Source organism: Thalassophryne amazonica, chromosome 11, assembly GCF_902500255.1.
Source record: "Thalassophryne amazonica chromosome 11, fThaAma1.1, whole genome shotgun sequence".
Taxonomy (NCBI): Eukaryota; Metazoa; Chordata; class Actinopteri; order Batrachoidiformes; family Batrachoididae; genus Thalassophryne; species Thalassophryne amazonica.
In genome coordinates this window covers 106,467,904-106,493,410 of record NC_047113.1, presented here as the reverse complement: position 1 = coordinate 106,493,410, position 25,507 = coordinate 106,467,904, and the positions used below count along the sequence as shown (strand labels likewise).

At 41.6% G+C, this 25,507-nt stretch overlaps 1 protein-coding gene across 6 annotated transcripts in view; it reads right to left on the bottom strand.

The window, feature by feature from the left end:
• csnk1a1 (casein kinase 1, alpha 1) overlaps positions 1 to 25,507 on the bottom strand; it is a 99,689-nt gene that overhangs the window by 23,112 nt on the left and 51,070 nt on the right. For 5 of the 6 annotated variants that reach the window (XM_034180988.1, XM_034180989.1, XM_034180990.1 and 2 more), the window contains exon 5: positions 14,048 to 14,131. The exons of the other annotated variant lie outside the window; for it this stretch is intronic. In XM_034180988.1, the coding sequence (XP_034036879.1) occupies positions 14,048 to 14,131 (84 nt within the window). The remainder of the gene's footprint in view (positions 1 to 14,047; positions 14,132 to 25,507) is intronic. 6 annotated transcript variants of the gene reach the window in all.

Here is a 25,507-nt window from a genome sequence, read left to right as displayed (position 1 = left end):
GAATGCATGAATATGAAGTTGTATACCATGTATATACGATGTTGCCTGGCAGTGCTTGGAATAAAATGTGCCTCATGAATGATCATCTGTAAAAGAATTGATTATTGGATTTTCAGTGTTACTTCTGAAGGGCCTGTATCCAATCTGAGGAATTAAAACCCACCTGGAATGGAATTTTACTCAAAGCTAAATTCATTCAGTACGATATAAAAATGGACATACGCTGTGGAATTAGTGTGGCCTGTGTGCCCAGTCTGGATCGGATCAGTCACCTTGACACTTGCACAATTTTGACCCCCGCACTGCCGCGCCATTCATCATACCAATGTCCCAATTTTTGTCCCACTTGACGCCACGTTATATAAAAATAAAATAAAGTAATCATTTCATAGCTGATGCCGCATTTGCTGTCAGAACTTGGCTGATGAGGCCATTCTCTCATCACTCCCAGAATCACACAGAAATTATCCACAGCTGCAGCTGTCTCGTGTATGTCGTGTGGCAGAGAACACATTTGGAATACTCTCAAATGTAATTATTTATAATATATATATACGGCAATGGATTGGTAAAACGGGTGCATTTTCATTCCTTCTTATGAGTTGGATAGTGTATTTGTAAAATTATGTTTTTCTAGACGTAGCTCTCGTCATAATTGCAGCGCATCTGAATGATTGTGATGAGATGTTCCATCTATAATAAACAGCCTCCACATCTGAAAATAAACATACTACTTAATTCAGAACGTGTGCCAAATTTGGTGCTTTAGTCACAAAATGAACAATTGATATGGAAATTTTAGCTAAGCTGCGCCACTAGAAGCCGAGCACACTTACATCAAGGCAGAGTGCATCAGTCAGCAAAGAAGACAGCAGCGTGCACGTGCACCAGGTAAACATGTAAAACATTGAAACGGATCATAAAAAACGTTCATGAGATTCCTTCTCGGGTGGGGGTGGGGCTGTTTTGCTGATGCTGAAACTGCCCAGGCAGCGGGCTGTACATCAGGGTAGCTCGACGACGATGCACATGCACAACGCGCTCTCCCCCGAACTAATAAGATCTATTAGTCACAACAGTCACAAGGAATGATTCAAGCTCACACTCAAAGTTTGGGAGAGGCAAACTGAATATAAGGTGTTTTCGTCCTCTTGATGTGATGTCACGTGTCACCTGACCAAAATAATTACAACATATAAAAAAATCAGAGTTCAAAAACAAAGATTTTGGAAGGACCATATTAAAAACAGGCATCAAAGTGGTTGAGTTTAGAATCTCTGCATTTAACCATCTGACCTGCAGTCAGACAGTCCAGCACACCAAGACCAAGTCCAGACATCTAGCCCTGGTCAGGGGCAGGTTTTTTTGAAGGTGTCGGTAAAGACACACAGACAGGAGAACAACATGCAAACTCCACACAGAAAGGAAGTGGACATGCATGGAATCCAACCCCAGACCTTGCTGCTGCGAGGCAACAGTGCTACCCGCTGATCAACTATGCCCCAGCACTTGGCTGTGGGTAGGTGAAGCACTTAAGGTCATTATTTGGTTTTGTGCTTCCACTCTTGTCCGTCACCATCTTTGTGCCAGAATAATACTGTTAGCATTAGCCATCCTGCTCAGAACAAGAAGCAGCAGCTGGAGCCATTTGAGAAACCAGACAGGAACCGGGACAGGGCTCCTCTTCCACAGCAGCCAGTTCAAGGTCGAACACAGACTCTGCAGGAGGCGGTTTGACTGTCTGCTGCACAGAGTAAAGAAGTGGATAAATTACAGAGCTTCTGAAGCGTGTAACCAATACAAAAACAAGTCAACATACCAGCTGTGACCAAACAAACTAATCTCTTTGCGTCCCCTCTGTGTTCAGAGTCACCGCGTTCTATCCACTACGGTACCGCATGGTGATTTGGTCCCATCTGGTTTTGGACTGGATGCCCTTTCTGACTTAAGTCCAGATGCACGGGCGCAGTCAAACGGAAACATTCTTAGAGGCCAAGAGCACTAACCACGAGCACACCTTGATGCCAGGTGTTGCAAGTGCACACAGCTGCACAAAACAAGCAATACAATAACTAGGGAGATCACAGGGCACAAAAACCACAGTTTGGATCAGATGAAGGTTTGCCCCCACCAAAAAAGAGAAAAAAAGAAGTTAATGAGCAAAGAAAATGGAAATTTTGTCTGTGGTAGTGAATGAAAACATTTTACAGAATACTTCAGAACACACTTGATTGTTGTATTAAATTACAACATGAACAGTATCAGTGAATAAAAACAAAATTACTTGTCAAAATGATGTAAAGAAAAACAAAAATGAAGCAAGGCTGATCCAAGTTCATAACTTCAAATTCTTTTACAAAAAGATGAGTCAACAAGAATAACTATTTAGAACCCTTTCAGGATACGTTCATTCGTCCTGCCACCACTGACGCAAATTCATTCAGGTCAGTGGTCTTACAGAGGAGATGCTCGGATAATTTGGGAATTTTTAATTTTCAGCACTGTGGATGTTCTGCCAGCTCAGCTGTGCACGTCCTTTAACTGCGACGCTTTGCTCAGCAGGCTCATGGCTGCCCCAGGAAGAGATTTTATCCTCAAGTCCTTTAAATTTTGAGAGTCTGTTTCTGGATGGAGAAGTGCACTGAGCCTGCAGCACAGACTGCCTGGATGAGGCAGTTTTTAACAGACTGTGTTCACGATTAAAAGACGTACACGCTCAGCTGCAACCCTTCCAACTCAGCGTGAATTTACTGCAACTACTGAAAGGGAAGTTCGCCCAGGCAAGAATTGAAATTCATAGTCCACCTGTACCATAAGGTAGCCACAGCTCGCTCTGAGTTTCTTGAGGAAAACTCTCTATGGTCATCCCTGACAGCATTCAGATACAGCAGGGACAGAGCAGAGAGTGAGAGGCCACGTGAAGAAAGAATCAACATAGATCAACTCTAAAAGAAAGCACACAGTGTCTTCCTTTCATTTATTCAGACAGACACACACACAGGTGTGGGCATTATCTAACAGGTAATGCTTTATAGAGGTAGTAACTATTAGACAGGTACGTATGTTGGACTACAAGGAACTATAATGCAAATGGCAGTGTTCTATAAGAATCTCTTTTCTCCTGAAGGTGCACCCCCAGAGGTGAGGGCCACAGAGTTGCATAACTTATTTGCAAGTTGTGCTGAAGAGGAGGAGAGGGAGGAGGCAGAGTCATGGGGCCACCAGATGGTGCTACAATACATGAGTGACTAAGTTGACACGGTTCCAGTCTCTTCTCAACTTCTGGCAGGAGAGGTCAGGTGGGCTTGTTCTCGTTGCCATGACGGTTTTGGCAATCCCAGCAACAAGTAGTCCTTCTGAGCACAGTTTTAGTGTTGCTGGGAGCTTGATGGAGAGGCATTCCACCCCCAATCCAGAAAATGTAGATGCCCCTTAGTTCTGACATAGCAACATTGAAGGTTCCTGCACTCATGATGCAAGAACGTGTTAGATGTTAATTGAAGGTGACAATTCTGCTAGTTAGCCCTTATTAGTTTCTGAGCAGTGCTTTCTTGCAAATGGACAAATATTCAAATGTGCTGAAGAGTGGGAAAGTAGACACATGTGGCAACTGTATTTTAACATGCATTTTTTTCTTTTTCCAAAACTCAGGTACAGTGTGTGAACTGTGATGGTAATGCCTTGTTGCACTTTCGTTCATTGAAGACAGTTCTCTTGCTTTGTGCAGTTTTTTTTTCTCTTAAGTAATTTAAAGCCTAAATGTAATGTTAGTGTTTAAAGGAAACAATTGCTCAATAAATTAGTAAAATAACGCAATACTAAAATACCCTCGGCCATATGAGCATTGTGTTCTGTATAATTTGGAGTTAAGTAATATTTAGGTTCCAAAAACTGAGTTTACAGCTAGCAACCAGACTGTGACGTCATGGTGCAGCTCTATTCTGACTGGCGGTCACCCCCGCCACTCAAAAACTAAACTTAATGCTAATGTCTGCTAAATGTTTTTTAAAATCACTTCTGAGGTATTATTAGGTTCTAAAAACAGCGTTTTCAGTTTAGAAGTGTTTCTCGCTAGCTTTTACATAATATGACAAAGAAGTTATATTTACACACAAACGAAAGAGTTTCTACCTTGCTAGTAACATGTGACGTCACCACTCTAACGTCCGCGAGATCATGACATAAAATTAGGTACAGAATGTGACTTAAAAATAGGTCTAGGTTAGCCATCTTCGAACTTGTCCAAGATCTGTGTCCCAAGAATGTTCCCTGTAAATTTGAAGACTGTGGCAGTAATAGAACTGGACTTATGCCGTACACAGACAGACGTATGGATGGACAGAGACGGACGGACGCCAGGTCTTCACAATACCCGATGGCCATATGTTGGCCTCGGGTAAAAATGTAACTTTATATCTTATGTTTGAGTTTATTCAACTAAGGCAGGCATGGTGTGACCCATGTACAGTTTTCTTTTTTTACTATTATTATTTTTTTTTTTATATACCGTAACTGACCTCCAAAATTATTTATTTTTTTACCATAACTGACCTCGAAAAGAGCTAGGAAAGGGGACTTGGGCCCTGTCACAACTTGATGACTTAGCCAGCGTATGGCGACAGCCCCATTTCCACCATGCATTTCGGGTCAGTATGGTACAGGTCGGAACGGTTAAGTCTGGCTTGGTATGTGTTTCCACCTCTGGCAGAACACTTTTGTTTGTCAGGCAAAACGCGTAAATACTGACGAGCACGTCATCGAACACACACACACACACTGTTGTACAACCTCCCCCCGCCACACAGATTTAATTTATTTTTTGTCTTGGTGGATGATGGGATTTCTTTTCCTCGCGTGCAGAATGTTGAAGAGTCGATTGATGTCTGTGGTAAATACCCATGTAAATGAATGAGGCGCTGTGACTTGTGCAACTTTCAAAATAAGTTAATTTTCTTGTGGCGCAAAGCGCCGGTATTCTCTCGTTCAGTCAGAGACTCACTGGGAGCAGACAAATACAAAGGGACTTTATTTAAAATGCTACGTTTCTTCAGCCACAACAAGGAATTCAAAGTATTTTCAGTCATCGTTTTCCAAAATCAGGAGGCTTTATGAATTATCGGCATTGGACGCTCAAGGGACTTTACAAGTAATGCCTCACATTCACCCCGATGTGAGGGTGCTGCCATACAAGGCACCCACTACATACCAGGAGCAACTTGGGGATTAAGGACCTCGCTCAAGGGCCCTTAGTGATTTTCTGGCCAGGCTGGAATTTGAACCAAGGATCCTCTGGTCTCAAGCCCAACGCTTTAACCACCAGACCATCACCTCCCCTTTATGCGGATAAGTTTTCGTCAGGCTGTGATGATGAATCCGACTGAAACAAACAGCTCAGATTAAGACTTTAGATTTACTCCATGTGTGAATGATTTTAATATCTGAAACACTGTTTGCATGAGGACTGCAGCTCAGTTGCTGAGCCAATCAACAGACAGCATCAATGGACATATTTCGACTTATGAGTAAATTACAAGAAACATGTCAACAATCACATAATATACCTACAACTTATGTCCCGTGTATGTGGGATGTATCAGTCATATGCTAGCATACGTCAAAAATATTGTGCATGCCCAAAATGTACTCGCCATATTACGACATATCAGCATGCTTCAACATGCTCTTAACTTATACAAAACATACCCATACGCCAGCATTTTTAATATGGTCGACATACACTGGCTAAATCATCAAGGTGTGACAGGGGTGTTAGCAGCTGGTCCTCCATAGAAAAACTATAATGACCACAGGCCATGCACTGTTTATGTTTTGTGCCCTTTTGTGAAGGTTTTTGTTTGAATTAAGGCAATAAATGCCTCCTCGTATTACCACAGTTGAACTGTTCCTGCTGCCATATCTTCTGAAATAAAATGTAAGAACACCAAGTAATCAAAAGAAGAATGGGGAGAAGATCAATTCAAATTCAGTGTACTGCCTAAAGACTAAAAGAAGAACAAAAAAAAATGGGAGCGGTACAAGAGCGGGAGTCATTCTGAATGGGAGCGGGACAGGTCAGGAATTATTATTACTATGGGTCATTATTGGGATGGGACAGGAGTGAAAATCTACTCCCGTGTAGCCTGGGTGACGTATTGTGGCAAACAAAAAAAGTTTGTCACAACTTGATTAGCTTATTTGGGTTGTTTTGTACAAGAACTCATCTGCATAAAAAGCTTAATAAAGAAAGCTTGAAGCAATGAAGCCTTGATCCGACCCACTGCTTTGTTGGTTCTGGTGCAGCATTTGTTGGAGGGACGATTCCGGTTTTGCACTGCTGCAGCAACCTGAACGAAGACTGCAGCTGTCCACAGTGCAGTCAAATAAGGTGCTTTGTCAAATAAGGTGCATGCATATGAACATTTATTTAAAGAAAAAGATCTTTGGTAAAATGACATTTTGCCGACTACAAACTAAACTTCAACACAATAAAATTTTGCTCATTTATTAGCTCCATCTGTTCAAAATAAAATTTGTAATGCAGGGTTCTCGCCAGCGCACTTGAGCATAGGGGGCCCCTACACTGTGATGTAACCAGCGTCGGGGGGCTTTTCCATTTTTTTCCCTTCCCCTTTTTGTAAAGAACATGTGACATGTTATTCAACATCCCAGTTAGCAACACAAATTATCAAGTCTATCCGCGCACAAGCGGTAATAATTAGTTGTTGCTGATGTATTTTTTGGCTAACTGTCCAGTTTGCTCTGCGATTCAGCAGATGCATTTCTGCCATAGGCTGAACAAGTCTCGCAGTCACAGCGTTTGGGAAGCGTTGTGCCCCCCCCCCAAAAAATCAATTAAAAATGAAAAAGTCTGAGTCATAACCATAAGATTAATGAGCAAAAAGCAGAAGAACGACTGTCAGACATCACCCTTCTGGGAGGCTGTTTTTCAGTGACTGTTCATCAGTGAGGCCGGGGCTCACCCGCCACAGAGCCACACCAGTCAATCAGGCAGAAAAACAGCAGCCGGTGTGATCGAGCAGACGCAGTACAGAATTCTTCACTTTTGGATATATACACACACACACACACACACACACACACACACACACACATATATATACACACACACACACCCCCAGTTTGAGGAACAGAGCTTCTTCACACTTGTCTGAAGTGAACAAGTAATCTGAAAATAAAACGTGAAATTAGTGCAGCGCTGATGTTTCATCAGGTAATGTTAGCTTTTAGTTGCAGGATGTTGAATCAATCGCTGTCTAGCTGAGTGAACAGTTTATATTCGTAAATTGCTCTATTTTTATTTTTACTAAATAAAGCTACACAGTTTTAATGGTTAAATGGGCTGCATTTGTATCGTGCTTTTCCATCTGCATCAGATGCTCAAAGCGCTTTACATATCAATCAATCAATTTTTTTTTTATATAGCGCCAAATCACAACAAACAGTTGCCCCAAGGCGCTTTATATTGTAAGGCAAGGCCATACAATAATGATGTAAAACCCCAACGGTCAAAACGACCCCCTGTGAGCAAGCACTTGGCTACAGTGGGAAGGAAAAACTCCCTTTTAACAGGAAGAAACCTCCAGCAGAACCAGGCTCAGGGAGGGGCAGCACCCTGATGTCAGGGTGCTGCCATACAAATAATTTGTGGCATCTTATGGTTTAGTAAATAATTCTTAAAAAAAAAAAAAAAAAAAACCCCTGAAGCATTTCATGAGATTTAATGTAAATAGATGTACATAATTTTGTGGTTTGCTACATCTGTACATACATTTTTCAAATTCATTTCTATTTGCATTCTAAGTTATAAAAATGGTTTGTTAAACACGTTTGTGGTTGTCACAGTAAAAAACAAGCTTTCTATTTGGATTTTATGTTTTGGTGTGAATTTAGACTCATTGTGTTAAATACAGTATGCCAGGATGAAAGAAAAATTATAAAGTCACACAAGTGAGGTTGTGCTGAAAAAATTACACCAAGCAAGGCAAAGTAAAGAGTTTAAGGTAAATTATGAAGGTAAAACCAAAAGTAGCCAAAAATGGCCAATTAAACCCCTGGTCTAAGGATGGGTATTGACAAGATTTCATCAGTATTGATGTCATTATCGATTCCGCGTATCGATCCGATTTCTTATACAATTTCTGTGAATTTTCTGTGTACTAAAAGTAGGCTTTACAGATTTTCTATGTCAACAACATTTTACCATCACCTCCCCCTCTGAGCTGAGCTCAACCGGCTGCTGCACGTCAGTGCATGACGTCTACATTTTGGGAGGAAAAAATGTTTTGATCGATTGCAGTTTGTTTGTGTTACAACGTTTGGAAAGAGGTGTCATTTGATTTAAACGGCGTTTTGGGAGAAGATGCCCTTGGGGCCTCCTACAATGCTCGCGCCTACAGCAGTCATCTAATTCTCCTCTATGCTGTGAAAAAATCCTGGTGAGAACCCTGGAATGTTACAACTTGTTAGACATGCAAGAACAAACTGATAATTAGGCCCAGCCTACCAAACATTCAAAAACATGCTGCTTCTACAGCTTTTACAGCCAAAACAACTCCGCCTCAACACCTGCTTGGCCTGAACCCACAATGATCATATCTTTGCACTGAGGAAAAACAGAACAGCACCAACCGTGCCAGCACTCCGATCATCCCGCCTCACCTCCAGAAAGCAGTCTGCTGCACTAAATCACCACTTGCTGCAGAAATGCAGGACTCCTTCCAAGGAGCTGCAGCGTCATCTAGTTACGCTCAGAAAAGAAAACAGATTGTCTTTTGATGACTCCTCCATAAAATCTTCACAGACATCATTGGATCTCAAAGGTCCAGGACTCAGACATGGAAGACACTGCTGACATAAGTGAATGTCTGTACAGGTTCAACACTTTCACCACATACAGATCACTATGGTATGTGGCCACTCAGTTCAGCTGACTAAAATCCCGGATCTTAATCTGGATCCAGGACAATGATAAACCCAGAGACTGATTCATCACGCAGCTTCTCAAGTGCTGCAATCAGAATATCTAATTCCACAGAAATCACAGCATCATCCACGAGGTCATCAATGAATCTTTCCTCACCAAGAAAAGCACCCAAGTCACTGGTTTCCACAACCCAGCCAATAGTCCAACACTCGGTCCATGCAAGGACTGATTGGTATCAGAGCCAAAACACGCTCACAAGCAACAGTGTTTCACTGAAGCAGTCTCTGTCTCCACCCCGCACAGACCTCACAGTATCTGTGTATAGGCCAACTATGATGTCCAGCAGCTTCTTGTGGATTCTACAAATTCTCAGGATGTCTCAGAGTGCTGTCCAATCAACTGAATCTAATGCTTTGGGTTAGGATATTTGTCAATAAAGTAAAGCCAAAGTCAATTCAATTTTTTTTGGCACAGTGTGAATAATGCCAATGATTCCTGACAGCATTACAGACTTGGTGGGCTGTCAGACTAACAAGGACTAGGGATGGGCGATATGACCTAAAACTCATATCATGGTACAAATATATATATATATATATGAAGTCTAAAAATTATAATTCAAGTGTTTCTGAATGGGTTATATTTTCATTTTAATTTAACCTTTATTCAACCAGCTTAGCTCCACTGAAATCGAGATCTCTTTTGCAAGTGAGTCCTGGACAATTATAAAGTTTCCAAGTCACCTAACCTACATGTCTTTAAATGTGGGAGGAAACTGGTGCACCAGGAGGAAACCCACGCAAACACGGGGAGAACACGCCAACTCCACACAGGAAGGCCATTGAATTGGGAATTGAAACCATGACCTTCTGGCTGTGAGGCAACAGTGCTAACCACTAAGACACTATGCTATAGTCCCTTAGCAAAGCTTTAAAAAACACCCCAGATACAATGTAATTTGGAGAACATTTATTATGCAGATCTCAAAAGACAAAATTTAAACTAACAGTCTGTTGTGCAAAACAGTGCCAAGGAACACAAACACCATTTTTTATAAACATGAACACATGTAGCAAAAAAGCTATATACAACTATTAACATTAAAATGCAAGAAATGCTTCAGGCGTTTCTGTACAACTATGTACATGCAGTAAGAAGTTGCACAAATTATATTTGTGTCATTCAGAAAAACAAATCCTGTCCAAAACAAGACCCCTCTGACTTCTGTTGGACACTGGAATAACATCACAGTGTCATTCCTGCTTCTTTGCAGCTGGAGGCAGTGTTCGTACTTTTGCCTGTCTTTTGATGGTGCTTTGTCCACAATGTCCCCAGAGACCACCCCACGTTTGTTGGTGATCCTGATTGGCTTAGGTCGTGCATTTCCACCAATGTTTTTTTTTTTTCTTCCTCTGCTTCTGTCCTGAGATGGAGCTGAATGAGGAAATCAGACTTTTTGCTGCGGCATTTTGCAAATGCGTGCACCAAATATGGTGTTCTCTCTGCTTGCATCAACAAGCGTTACTGCGATTGGTGGGTGGAGTCCAAGTCTCTACTGTAGGCCAAATTTATATCATTTATACTGTCTACTACATATACCGTGCACCCCTAACAAGGCCCACTACCAAGTCAGAAGAAAAACACACACACAATTCCAAAAGACAATAACAAAAATGACTACTGTCCATTCACCAATCATTTGTAATGATGTTCAGCCGTCTGATCAGCTCTGTGCTGAGGCCATTTCTTGGTTCCCCTGTTGTGCTATCACGCGAGTCCAAACACCACTTAATTACTTTGATTGAAGAAGCAACCCATTTTAAAGTTATTTTCAGATGAAGACTTACAGTCACGGAAATATTAGTAAACTATTTTTCTGTTTATTGAGTGGACATTCGCACTTCACACTATTAAGCCTCAACTGTAAACAGTGACACCATGGCCACAAGACTGTTAAACATTGTCAAACGGTGTGAAGGTGTTTGAATAATTACTTTTCTCATCCAGGCTTAAACTTTCAGGGAGCAAATTTTAAAATGGGGGAAAAAAATCCTGATAGGCGCATATATGTAAGGATTAAATAACGAGAAGCCGTGCATTATACGGTCTGAATGCATGATGCGGAGTCTAACACACCACGACACGAAGTGGAGTGGTGTTACTCCGCGAAGTGCATTCAAACCGTATAATGCACGGCTTCTCGTTATTTAATCCGCTTATACCATGGTCCCACACAGTGAGCTAAAACTCAAATATTTAAGTTAACAGAACCTGATAAAAATGCTAAGTATTTGGGAATATTTTATGCCAGACTCAAGACATTTTGCCTCCGATGCGCTTTCCGAGTCTGCGGGCTCGCGCCACAGCAGGCCACTCACACCGCCCCCATCTCTGCTGTGTGGAGCTGCGACCAACTGGCAACAGGTCCAGAAACTACACTCGCTGTTTTGATGCAAAGCGCTCCAACAGCCCGCAAGGATAGAACCGTTTTCTTCCTCTTTCCTGTCTTCAATCTTGTCCAGCTCATCCGATGTTAAATCTTTATGCCGTTGCTTTTGCTATTCTTCTCGTTTGCTCTCCTCCTCTTTCCATTCCTCAAACGTTTTAAAAACATTTTTAAAAAATTAAAATTCACTTGGAAATCCATGTTTTATCGCGTTTCTGTCATTCACCTGTCAAAACACAGCTGATCTGCGCCAACTAATTTGCGTGTTGCTATGGTGACAACTAGAGCGGAGTGATTATAACAGTGACTTAACTCGCTGAACTACGTGTGCGTATACACAAAAATAATGCATGCCAGTTAGACATGGAATTCTCACTGACCATGGTATATATATATATATATATATATATTCAACATTAAATAATACCTCCAACAGGTGAGCTCCAAAACACAAGTCACATGATTATGATCAAATAAGTGAAAGTCACCTCCACAGAAGCAAAGACAAACATGGGACTGCTGCTGATCCATATGGCAATCTAATTAAATCTTATGTACTGGCCTGTGCTCTGCATTCCCAGGAGGCAGGATTACTATGTGTTCCAAAGGTTAAAAAGAAGTCAGCAGGCCACAGAGCTTTCTCTCACCATGCACCTGCTCTGTGGGATAATCTCCCCGCTGAGATAAAATGGTCACATTCTCTGGAGACATTCAAGTCCAGACTGAAGACACATCTGCTCCCTCTTTTGTGTGACCAACATGTTAGTGTTGTACTGAACTACTTTTGAACTCCATTTTAATTATATTACTAGTAACTGGGACAGGATATGATCTAGTATCTAAATTTGGCGACCACTTTAGTGCCCTGTGATTCTGTTATGATTTTGGACTGGACTTTAAGGAAGAAAACCTTCACCACTTTTGGTGAACTGTGGACTACGATGGCCTGTGGATTTATAATCACCTCTTTCTGCTCTTGTTTTGCATTTCTGAAAACTCTGTTATACTTTGTTTATTTGATCTTTGTTATTATTCAGGCATGAAAAATGACAAATCCTGAAAGAGGGCCAGAAGTTCCGGGGTTTTAGGGAAAATCAGACCAATTGTAAGCCTTATTGTGGCCTCAGTATAGTGTGGGAGAGGAAGTGTGGGATGAGCTGAGTTTGATCTCCTGCCCCCGTAACCTGGATAAACGAATGCCAAAGAATAAGAAAAGGAGCAAAGCTGAAGTATATTTAGAACCTTAAGCTGTTTTTCAAAAAGAAGATGTTGACACTGTGTGGGAACAACAGTTTTATTTATAACCCTTTGAAGATACATACATTAGTCCTACCACTGATCCAAATTCACTCCTGCCCAGCAGAGGCTTGGAAAAAGTTGGGAACAGTTATTTTCCAGAATCGTGGAGTTTCATCTGCATGGCCGCACATGCTCGATTCAGTGGGCTCAGACAAAACCAGTCTTTATATCAAAATTAATATGGTTCAAACAGCATTATTTTACTCTTAAATATGACAAATGGTAAGCCATTGCTTATTACTACTACATTGGACTTCATTGGCTTTTCTCGACATTGTGAGTACTGCGCGTGGCCTGATCGTGGTGATGGCTGTCCGTATGTAGGACCTTTACGTTTGATGTAATTGCTTCTTCTGGACACTGAGTACTGCGCGTGGCCTTATCGTGGTGATGGTTGTGTGTATGTAGGACGATTACATTCGATTTAATTGCTTTTTCTCGACATTGTGAATACTGCGCGGGGCCTTATCGTGGTGATGGTTGTGTGTATGTAGGACCTTTACGTTCGACTTAATTGGCTTTTCTAGACACTGTATGTGTAGGACCTTTCCCTTCATTAGTTTTGTGAGCATTGTAGAATTGTTCAGTGTGTAAACCAGCAGTGAGCATCAGAGTTGTTCACGTACCAGTGCTATGCAGCCACTTTGTCCAAACTTTGGCCAATTTATCCTCTAACTGGCACATATTTCATGCGTGTGAGATTGAAAGGCACTTATTTCTACAACCAACCCACTGAGCTTCACAATTTATATAAAATGAGCTGCTATGGACCATAAGAAAGAAAGCTGTAGGGTGGGGGACAGCAACAGAGGGCTGCCCGTCTTCCAAGACTAGCACATGCCCAAACACCATTATGACTACAACAATTGTAAAATTTAAACATTGGTCTCACTTTAGATAACTGGTACACTATTTTATTTATGAGTTTACCGCCCACAGCTTGTTGTACTCATAAATTTTAAATTTTCATTCAAATGCATACTGGAACAGCTTGCACTTTTCTAAATGGTCTTAAAGTCATCTGAGAAAAGTGAAAACTCTGCTGACAGGTAAGAATCAAAATGAGCACACCTGTCCACGTGTGGAAGCTCCTGAGTGAGTGACGCTTGCCCCCATCTTTTCAAAGAGAGTGACAGATAATTTTAGTCGCCATAGAAACACTAGACTGTGGTTTGAGCTATTGAATGTCGATAAGGAGTAATGTGGAGATGAGAAGGACTCGGGCCCACTCCCTAGTCCTTGCTGAGGACAGGGTTGTGTGCCTCCAGGGTGGATGTGAGAAGTGCAACATGACAGAACCAGTGTGGGTAGGTGTGATAGCAAAAGCAACAACGGCTGTGTTGTGGGAAAAGTCACACCTGGTTTAATCCTGAGAAAGATGGATCCTGAGAAGAGCTAACAGCCAAGCTTCTTTTCCTCTTCCCCACTGACGAGTCTAAACACTAGGGCACACAGTAGAGGGGGAGGGGTCAAAATCACAGAGCCGCCATCACCGTCAACTTACAGTTAGCATCAATACAAGGGGCCACCGAGGACAAGCCTGTGCAGCTGAAGGCTGGAAAAAACCCACTGTGGACAAATGGAAGCCTGCTGACAGAATATGACAACCATGCAAAGATCAACCCTGTTCACCAAAATGCCTCTGGAACCCGAGATGTTCCAATCAGGGTCAACAGAGGGGGAAGAGGCCATGGTTGTCCATTCTCAACTAACAGACCAAACAAGTAGCATTAATGGTCTGTTAATGTGTACGAACACAGCGACCTTCATCCAGAAAACGAAGAGCACGTTAACACACCTGCTACTAGAAACCATCACCTATCCAGGTAAAGGCCAGGGCATACTTCAGACAGCGGGCACATGACCTCTGTCACAGCAGCTCACAAACTCATGCATTTGAAGGGGCAAGACGAAATGTCTGCGCTGGTGGAAAGGATTGGATTAGAGGTTAGCTGATTTTCAGTGCTCCAGACATGTTGATCCAGAATCTAAATATGGTGAATAAAGTTTAAGAGCGAGTGGAAGAGAAGACGAGTGGAGGCAGAGCTGGTTGAAGTATGCCATGGCCCTAACATCTTTGGTGACTTACCCAGTAGGGCTGTGCCGTATCATACATGCGCAGTATTTGAATAAAGTTTTATGTGATTAAAAAAGTCTCACACTGTGATATGAACAGCGGGGTTTCTGTTACAGATTAGGGGAGGAGCAAGATGGCGCTGGTGTGGTGGGCAAGATAACCGCTTTACTTTTTCCCAGTTGTTTTGGTGTGTTTTTGTTTGGATGGCAGCGTTTCTCTTCTCCAGGTTTATAATGTTAAGCATGATTGGTGCTGAGACATCTGCCGTGCTGCTGTGATACTGAGGGAGGGGAGAGGGAGCAAGTGGCAGTCAGAGGACAAGAGGTGCTGTCCAGGCTGCCTGGTTAGAAAGTGTGACTGATCCTCCACAGCAACAAACAAACCAGCTCTGTGTGTGCACGTACGAGGTCTGTCAAAGTACAGGTCCTTTTATTTTTTCAAAAACTGTATGGATTTCATTCATATGTTTTTACGTCAGACATGCTTGAACCCTCGTGCGCATGTGTGAGTTTTTCCACGCCTGTCGGTGACGTCATTCGCCTGTGAGCACTCCTGGGAGGAGTTGTCCAGCCCCTCGTCGGAATTCCTTTGTCTGAGAAGTTGCTGAGAGACTGGCGCTTTGTTTGATCAAAATTTTTTCTAAACCTGTGAGACACATCGAAGTGGACACGGTTCGAAAAATTACGCTGGTTTTCAGTGAAAATTTTAACGGCTGAGAGATTTTGAGGTGATACTGTCGCTTTAAGGACTTCCCACGGTGCGAGACGTCGCGCAGCGCTCCCAGGCACCGTCGTCAGCCTGTTTCAAGCTGAAAACCTCCACATTTCAGGCTCTATTGATCCAGGATGTCGTGAGAGAACAGAGAAGTTTCAGAAGTCAGAAGAAGTCGGTTTCAGCATTTTATCTGGATATTCCACTGTTAAGAGATTTTTTTAATGAAAGACGTGCGGACGGATTGCAGCGTCGGCTCGCAGCCGCCGCGATGCTCCGCCACAGGAAAAACACCTCTGTTGGAAGCCTTAAGGACAAGTTGGAACATGTCCAGCTGTTAAACAATTTCTCATATACTCACTCCACTGAAAGCCATCAAAAGCCACCTGGATTTTACAAATGGTTAACACGGAGGTGTTTTTCCTGTGCCGCCGCACCGCGCCGGCTGCGTCCCGACGCGCGGACCAATCCGCACGTCTTTCATTAAAAAAATCTTTAACAGTAGAATACCCGGATAAAATGCAGAAACCGACTTCTTCTGAAACTTCTGTTCTCTCACGACGTCCTGGACCAATAGAGCCTGAAATGTGGAGGTTTTCAACTTGAAACAGGCTGACGACGGCGCCTGAGAGCGCTGCGCGACGTCTCGCACCTTAAAGCGACAGTATCACCTCAAAATCTCTCAGCCGTTAAAATTTTCACCGAAAACCAGCTTAATTTTTCGAACCGTGTCCACTTCGATGTGTCTCACAGGTTTAGAAAAAATTTTGATCAAACAAAGCGCCAGTCTCTCAGCAACTTCTCAGACAAAGGAATTCCGACGAGGGGCTGGATGACTCCTCCCACAAGAAGTGCTCACAGGCGAATGACGTCACCGACAGGCGTGGAAAAACTCACGCATGCGCACGAGGGTTCAAGCATGTCTGACGTAAAAACATATGAATGAAATCCATATAGTTTTTGAAAAAATAAAAAGGACCTATACTTTATTGACAGCCCTCATATGTAACGTAGCCCACCTCCGCCCTTGATCAAACTGATCTGGTAAGAAGAACAACACTCGTCGAACCTGGATTTGAAATGGGCTCAAACACACTGGCAGCTTGTTTGGGGGCACAGACCCCCAGATTTGAACCCTTCAGACAGAGGAATCTGACAGCAGTAAAACTGATGTCTAAACAGCAATATTCTGCTTTACTCAATCAGCAGTGACTTTAGTTTTGGACTTTTTTGAACATTAGATTGTTGTCCACCAAATTACCTGAAACTGCACTGAACTGTAATTCCAATAGCCATCTTTGTGATGGATGGGTTAATCCTACTAAACATTTGCTACTGCAGACTGTGCAGACTGTACATGATTAGGCTTGTTGTCGTGTAAACGACATGCCTAACCATGTCTGACAGTGAGAGCACTGTGTCAACCTCTGTTAAGTATGTTCTCCCCCCTTTATTGTCATAAATATTATCCAAATGTTCCATGAAATATCGCGATGTAACTTTAACCTCATTTCCATCGAGTGGTCTGGGTCGGTACGGTAAAGTCTGGCTTGACTTGCATTTCTACAACCAGCAGTACCCTTTTGTTTGGGAGGCAGAGCATGTAGATGTCCCCATGCACACCACTGAGTACGTACACAGTTGCGACGCCTCGCCCCTTCTGCACAGAGTCCACACAGTGTAATTTAACGTTTTAAAATTTTATGCATCGTCTTGGTGGCTCACGGGATTTATTTTCATCACATGCAGAATGATGAAGAGATGACACATGGCTGTGATGAATGCTGGCATGAATAAATGAGGCACTGTGACTCTTTCAACTTTTAAAATAAGTTATTTTTCTTGTTAGCAGTACAAAGTGCTGGTGTCCACTGGTTTAGGATGAGAAATGCACCCGGAGCAGACAAACACAGAGGGACTTCTTTTAAAACACTGCGTTTCTTCAGCCACAACAAAGAACAAAAGTATTTTCAGACGTCGATTTCCAAAATAAGGACACTTCATGTGTTTAAGTTTTCCTCAGGTTGTGACTATGCATTTGACTGAAATGACACAATACACAACTCTGTGTGTGAATGGTTTTAATATTTTAAACAGTCTGAACTACATGAATGGTCACGTAAGGACTGCAGCTTTCACTTAGCTGTTGAGCCAATCAATGGACAGTTAACACCTCCCTTTTGTTACAGTTCCATTATTCTGGTACCCCAGCTGAAGAGTGCCGATAAAGTGATACGGTACAGGTTGATCATTTTGGTACCTGTTCCTAAATCTGGATGTGGAAAGGCACCAAATAGTGTGCCACACTGACCTGGGTCGCTTCATGGAAACAGGGTTTTTGAGGCCATAGTACCCGCTAGGGGTCAAAAGATATGGATTTTTAGGGCCTGATACAGATTATCGACAAGGTTTGGAGGCTGATACAGATATTTTAGGCCAATATTTGCATGCATTAAAAATGTGTCAAAATTTAACGCACAATACAAATCTTAATTTAAATGTTTTGCAGCATTTGTTTAAATCACAGAACCTTTCAACATAACCTTCACACAAAAAGTGCAAGGAGCTACAAATATTATAAAGCTGAACAAAAATAAATACAGCTAACCCACCTCCAGTCAGTACACTGCTACCTTCCTTCTATGTCCATCTGTGGGACAGCAGTCTTCCACATTGTGACGTTTAACAAATCAACAAATCAAGTAGTGCTGTGAGCAGGACTCTGTTACAAACTAGAAAGCAGGGTTTCATATTTTAAAAGAGTGGTTTGGGCCAAGAGCCCCTCGGTGCCTGGTGTCAGGGGACAGCTCTATGTGATGGACCTCACATCAACAGACCTGTTTCATGTTTGTTATATTTTATGTTATGCACAGGTGACAAATATTTAAAAAGTTAAAAACATTAATATTCGATGTAGACAGCATTTCTTCTTCAAAACATCTACTTAAAAAATTCCCTTTAACATTTTTGACTGGGGTTGCTTTATTTATTTTATTTTTTTTTTACGATATAACCTCTTGTCTTAGAGCTAAACCTGGACTGATTTTCACTGCCCAAACTATTTTTGAAGAGGTAAAACCTGGATGAAAAACTTTGTGAATCACAGTTTTTCCATGCAGCTTCATGTTGCTGAAGATGATCCTTTATGATCATTAGCTGCTTTAACGAGCATTTAATCCAGTTTGTACAGTTGTCAAACAGTTCCATGAAAACTCTACTTTTTGTTTTGTGAAAATAAGCCCCCCTAGACAGAACAGCAGCGCACAACATGAAAGTCACTGAATGGTCTGAATCTCTTTTTTTTTTTTTCTTTTTTTTTTAGGAACGAACGTGTGAAGGTGGTACTTGCCGACCAGTGAGTCGCTTCATCCAGTGTTGTGAAGAATAAACGTCATAACAGCCGTTATAAATGGCCAATACCAATATCCACAAAAATGTTGAATATCGGCATGGCTGATATCGGTCAACTCCCAGTGCCCACCACATCAGCCAATCAAACAGCTGCACCCTCAAATATGGCTAACAAGATCATGTCTCAGTTAGCTTCAGCTTACCTGCATTTAGCCAAACACGCAATGGCCATCTGCAAAACTGCAACACACACACACTGGCCAACACAGCACCATCTCGTGGCTGCTATAGTTTACTGCAGACCTGTAAAAAGTAAGTCCCTTCAGCTGCTCCCTTGTTTTCACATGGGGTCACCACAGCAGATCCAAGGAAGATCTGCATGTTGATTTGGCACAGGTTTTACACCGGATGCCCTTCCTGACAACTCACATTACCTACATCAGGGGTGAGCAACTTGTTCCAGAAAGGGTCAAGAGGGTGCAGGTTTTCTTTGCAGCCACTGACTCCACCAGGTGATTTCACTGATTAATATCACTTTGAGCAGATAGAATCAGTTAATCAGTTAAACCCTGACCTAGATGGAGGAATGGGGCAGAGGTGGGGTTTGAACCGAACGATCCACCCCTAAAAAAAAATCAGTCCGTCTTTTGCATCTGCGCATGAGTCATTTTGGACCACAGCAGCAAGTCTGAGACCAAAGTTCACCCAAAGCAATCAAATGGGTTAATGGGATTATTAACCATCAGATGATAAAGGTAAAACATCTTAAATCATTCTAAAGTCAGGTTTAAGCAGAAAAGAGGCCATTTTAAGCAGAAACGAGAAAATTCTGTGACACTTTGAAATGTCCAATGCGCAGTGAACGCATCAGCTAGCAGCTCGTTTAACCGCGGCGCTCTGATCGCTTCTGCTGCCTTTTATGATGAAATAATGCTGAATTTATGTGGAAACGATTGTTGAACAGAAGCTTCAGATATCTGTCGTTGAGACAGATGATGACTGGAGTGCAGTTTGAAGCAGAAGCGAGGTGATAATCAGTGAACCGTGTCATTGGGGGGACCGATTTTTTTTGGGGGGGGGGGGGGGCTATTTGGTCTGCAACTCCAGGAAGCTTCTGCACTGAAACCAAGCAAACTTGGCCACCATGTAACTGAAGATTATTTTCACAATCTATTAATCAACTGGTTATTTTTTTAGATTCCTGTTTAAAGTGGTGAGCTCGTCACCAGATCATCCTCTGCTAAAACATCACTCAGAGCCCTCGGGCAAGGTCCTCAATCCTTATGCTGATCCCAGTATGTAGTGAGCACCTTGCATGGAAGCACCATGACGTGTGTGTGTGTGTGTGTGTGAGAATGGGTCAAATTTCTTTATAAATGCAGTTTATTTACGATTACGCTTTTTGAAAGAAAATAATTAAGGCTGTCAAAGTTAACGCTTTAACTCATGTGATTAATCTTTTGGAATTATCGCATTCATTAGTTTTTAATGCAGATTAATCGTGTTGTATGATGATGCGGAGGGTTACCTGAAAAGCCGGTAGTGATACGGTCACAGTGATCAGGTCAATTCATACGCGAGAATTAGCATGGACGAGGAGACTAAAAACAGTGTGCTCGGTGGCAAATTTCGCTTCAAAACACACCCCGATGGGACTTTCAACAAGAACAGGGTACAGTGCATATACTGCAATGATGAGTATTCTTATCACCGAAGTACAACAAGCTTAAAATATCACCTTCGAGCAAAACGTGTTTGATGACGCGAGCAAGGATGCGACGGCAGCAACAAGCCGTGCTCGACAAGCAACACTGGAGGAGTGCACCTGTGGCAATGTTGTCAACAAAAGTAAAGCGGATTAACTTAACCAACTCAACTGCAAAATGGATAGCCGCAGAATGTAGACCAATAAGTATTGTTGAAGACCGAGGGCTGCAAAGCGTCTTGCACACTGCAACAAGTGACCCGTCATACAAACTACCTTCAAGGGCAACTATTACTACGAGAATACATGAACTGTACGACATCAATAAAGCTGCTAAACTTCAACTGCTAGTGGATAGCATGTTTGTTTCACTTACAGGAGACCACTGGACCTCAGTGAGTAATCACAATTACCTCGGGGTTACCGCTCATTTAATAAATGAAGATTGGCAACTACTGTCTTTTGCTTTGGGCGTGTTAAAAACGGAAGACAGACATTTTGCCAATGCATGCGCCGATCAATTCGTCCAAGTTGCTCAGGATTGGAATATTGCTAACAAAGTCTGCACATTAGGAACAGACAGCGCTCACAATATGGTCGCTGCTGCAAGATCCTTGCCATATCAACATCTCCCCTGTATAGCTCACGCCATACAGAGAGTTATCACTGTAGCGTTTCTAGAGGGTGGCTTTGACATTCCTTTAGCCAAATGTCGCAAAATTGTGGGACATTTTAAACACAGCCCTGCAAATACATCAGAGCTGAGAGCACAACAAGCAGCTCAAGAACTTAAAGTGGAGTCACTTGTCCAGATGTACCTACACGGTGGAATTCCACGCTGGAAATGATCAATCCAACACAACAAAGAACCACTGAAAACAACCCTGGTACAGCAGAAGCACAACTTGGCCATGCTAACACCAGCAGAATATGACAAGTTGGCCAAACTTGAGACACTACTTGAGCCTTGCAGGTGAGGTGATGATTCTATTCTTTTCTCACTCTCTCTCTTCTAGTATTCACTAATTTAATTAATGGTGAGTTCTTGTGCCTCTGCTCCACAGATACATCACAGAACTTCTAGGTGATGAGAAGTATGTGTCCTGCCTGCGCTCTGCCATCTTCTGCGTACCATGGAAGTTTCAGATGTTGATCCGGCCTACATAGTCCGCTTCAAGAATGCATTCACAAAGGATCTTGATAAAAGAAAACATAAATACGGCCTGGTTAAAGGTAGCAACTGCTTTAGATTCAAGGTTTAAGGACCTCAAGTGCCTGCCACGGGCAGACAGGGGAGAAGTATGGCAAAATTTAAATGAACTTCTGAAAGAAGGAGGACCTACTTCCCAGAGGTCCAGAAATGACTGTGCAAGAGCCTCCGCAGAAAAAAAAAATGTCTCTTCTGCTTATGGGATCAGAGTCAGAATCAGAGGATGAGGGATCAGATACAGACAACACACTGGACAGGTACAAAGCAGAGCCCTGTGTTAGCATGGACACATGTCCATTGGCATGGTGGTCAGCACATAGTGGTGCCTACAGTAAGCTGGCCCAAGTTGCACGAAAGTACTTGGGTGCTCCTGCTTCAATAGCACCTTGTGAAAGTTTTTTCTTTGGCTGGCCACATTGTGCAAAAGAAAAGATCAGCATTGTCATCTGAAAATGTTAAGCTTGTTTGCTTAAGTAACTGGTTGTAGGAAAAATCTTAAATGTGTGATTGCAAGCAGTGTTTACAAAGCTAAAATGTTAAAGCTATAATCTTTACAAAGCTAAAATGTTTACAAAGCTAAAATCATTTTAGCAAAATGTAAACATTTTAGTAAAATGTTTACAAAGCTATAATGTTTACAGTGTATACGTTGGCTGGCCACACTGTGCAAAAGAAAAGATCAGCGTTGTCATCTGAAAATGTTAATAAGATTGTTTGCTTAAGTAACTGGTTGTAGGAAAAATCTTAAATGTGTGATTGCAGTGTTTACAAAGCTAAAATGTTCAAAGCTATAATGTTTACAGTGTATATGTTTATATCAGCACTTTCTTAAGCAATATTGCAAATTTGTTCTAGACCTTTACCTGGCACTTTGACAGTAAAATAATAAAATAGAATTACATGTTCTATTAAAACTGGCTTTTTTTTCCTTTATAAACATGCAAATGAACAAGTGCGATTAATCAAATGCAAAAAGTGTGATTAATCAGATTAAATAAATTAATCGTTTGACAGCTCTAAAAATAATATAATGTACATATAATTTTAAAACATCATGAGAAAGAACTGCATTCAAAAACTGGAAATATTCTGATGGACCACTTTTGATGCTTTGGTTAAACCAAAGCCATTTGAAGAAAATATAAACGATGCATTAGAAAGCTGTTTGACTCAGAGGACGGCTTGTTTGGAGAAGTGTCCATACCCGAGTGTGACTGGCTCCACGCACACTGTTGGTTCTGCAGAGACTCAGCTGCCTTCTGTTCTCACCAGAACATTAACACACTGATGGATGACATATCTCAGCAAAACCCAGTTTACTAGCATCCTTCTTAACGCAGGAGATTGTGCAATCACTGGGATAGGCACAGAAACAAAGCCTGATCGTTAGCCTGCACTTGCCAATACTAGAGGAGCTACGACCACTACCTTTGCATCTCATATGATGAAAATCAACTGCCAACTACTTTAGTAATCAATCATTAATGCTGTACAGCCTTTCAAATTTCACAAAACTGAAAACTTAGTTTCTTCTGAAATCTGAGCATTATGTTGTCTGTTAATTGTTGAAATGTGTGGCAAAATTACAGCTCATTTTAATGAAGAGAACATACAGTACTTACCTGGGGGGAATTCGTAAACATTTTATTTTATTTTCAAAACTGTCTGCAGGAGGATGTGTATGTGCATGCTAACATCCGTGAGATGTCTTGTAAATCACTTCAGACGTGTTATCTGGTTTTGAAAACAGTTTTTTTTTAGATTTAGATCCGTTTATGTCTCATGATTACAAAATATGAGAAACAGATTTATGAATCCGTCTTGGATTATTTTGTTGGAGCGAGCAGCCAGCTGACATCACCGTGCATCTCTACTCTGATTTTCTGTTGCCATGTGCTTCCCTGCATCCCACGCACAATTCGATGGAAGCCCCCATGTGATATTTGACATCTCTACAGTTGCTACAGAGAGTAGTTCAAGGCTGTCTGCTCGTTTGAAAAATTTCACTTCAGTTCTAAATAGTTTCCAGATGAAGCAAATTTTGATCATATGGATGATGTCATATTATGAACCCCTTATTGAAAGGCTAATGAATAAAATTATAGTGATGCCAAAGAAAATTTGTTTGATGACTAAAATTGTAAAAAAAAGCCCAGTGGCCGTACAACTTGAACTTATTTTGGCACACAAACTCAACAATAACAAAAACTGATACACAAGACAATTCCAGTGACGTATGACCAAAAAGGGGGTGAGCAGAAGCAAAGCTTATAAACTTTAACCAGTCTTTTAACAATTAATGCAGCACTCTTTTTGTTGTCTGATTTCAGCTTCTGAAATGTAACTATTTTCTGGTTTCTGCTTTCTGAGAGTACATTGAGTAGTTTTGTGATGTGGACAAAGACAATGTTTGGCTTTGAGAAGCAGTGATCCGCATTTTTCCCCATTTTATGAGCCCTAACAGCTAACAAATGAACCAAAAAACTAAAATTAATAAGTATTAGTTGCAGCCGTATGAAATGTGAGGATTTTGTGTCATGAAGAAGCTAGTGGTATGAAAAGTAAATACCTTTATGACAAAATATCTGTAAACAAACCAGGTTAATGGGGGAATTCATGGTTATGATTTACTAGGAAATTAACCAATGGGTAATCAACTAACAAGAAAATAATCGATAGCCTTAAAAATACAAACAAAACACCCTGTAACATTAATGAAAAAGAATATAATTTAATGCTAAAATACCCTCATCCATATGAGCATAAAAATAGGAAACAGAATGTGACCTTTTGACCTCTTAAAGAGGTCAAGGTTAGCCATCTTTGAACTTGTCCAAAGTCTGTGTCCCAAGAATTTTCCCTGTGAATTTGAAGACTCTGGCAGTAACAGGACTGGACTTATGCTGAGCACAGAGACGGACAGGCGCAAGGCTTCACAATACCCAATGGCCATATCAAAATATTTGGACTTGGGTGAAAAATCCACAAAAAATTGATATAAAATGAATGCGCACACTCAGCAGTGCAGATCTCTTGCATGACTGACATCAGCTTGAGATTTTTTCCTTAAACTTTTGTTCAACAGCTGTGTAATATACATACATTTCTGAAGGAATTCTTTACATCCCAACACATTATGAAATTAAAACTTTCCTCAGTTCTAGCATTTGTTTTCACCACTAAATAATGTGGTCACTACCACATATTTGCACAGTATAATTACACAAAGTAGTAATTTGTCATGTTTAGCAACAACATAAGCAATATTGCCATTTCGACTGCCGAGCTTATAATCAAAGGAAAATAGATTTCCTCATGATGACGGCATGAAACTAACCTGGTGTTTAGTGCATATTCTATCCAAAACGTTGAATGGAAATTGTTTATCCAGCAAATTCTTTATTTTTATTTTGTGTTTCTTGCAGCCTGTGTGCTGCTATACAATGCTGCTGGAACCTCAATTTCCCTGAGGAAATCTTGCCAAGGGATTAATAAAGTTCTATCTAATCAAATTTTTGGATTACATTAGATAAAGTTTGGATTGTCCCGTCTGGGTTATTGGTATGTTCGGTCATGTCTGTGTAGCTGCATGCACGTTCAACTGCTCACTTTGGCTTCGCATCCTAAGGCGTTCCAGACAAGCAACGGCCGGAGTGCTTACTGTGCATGCCCCAAACAGTGCAACAAGTTTGTCTGATGCATGCAGTTACAACGGTCTATTGATACTGGAAGTGGCCGACGTAGAATGCAAGCAGTACTTTAGT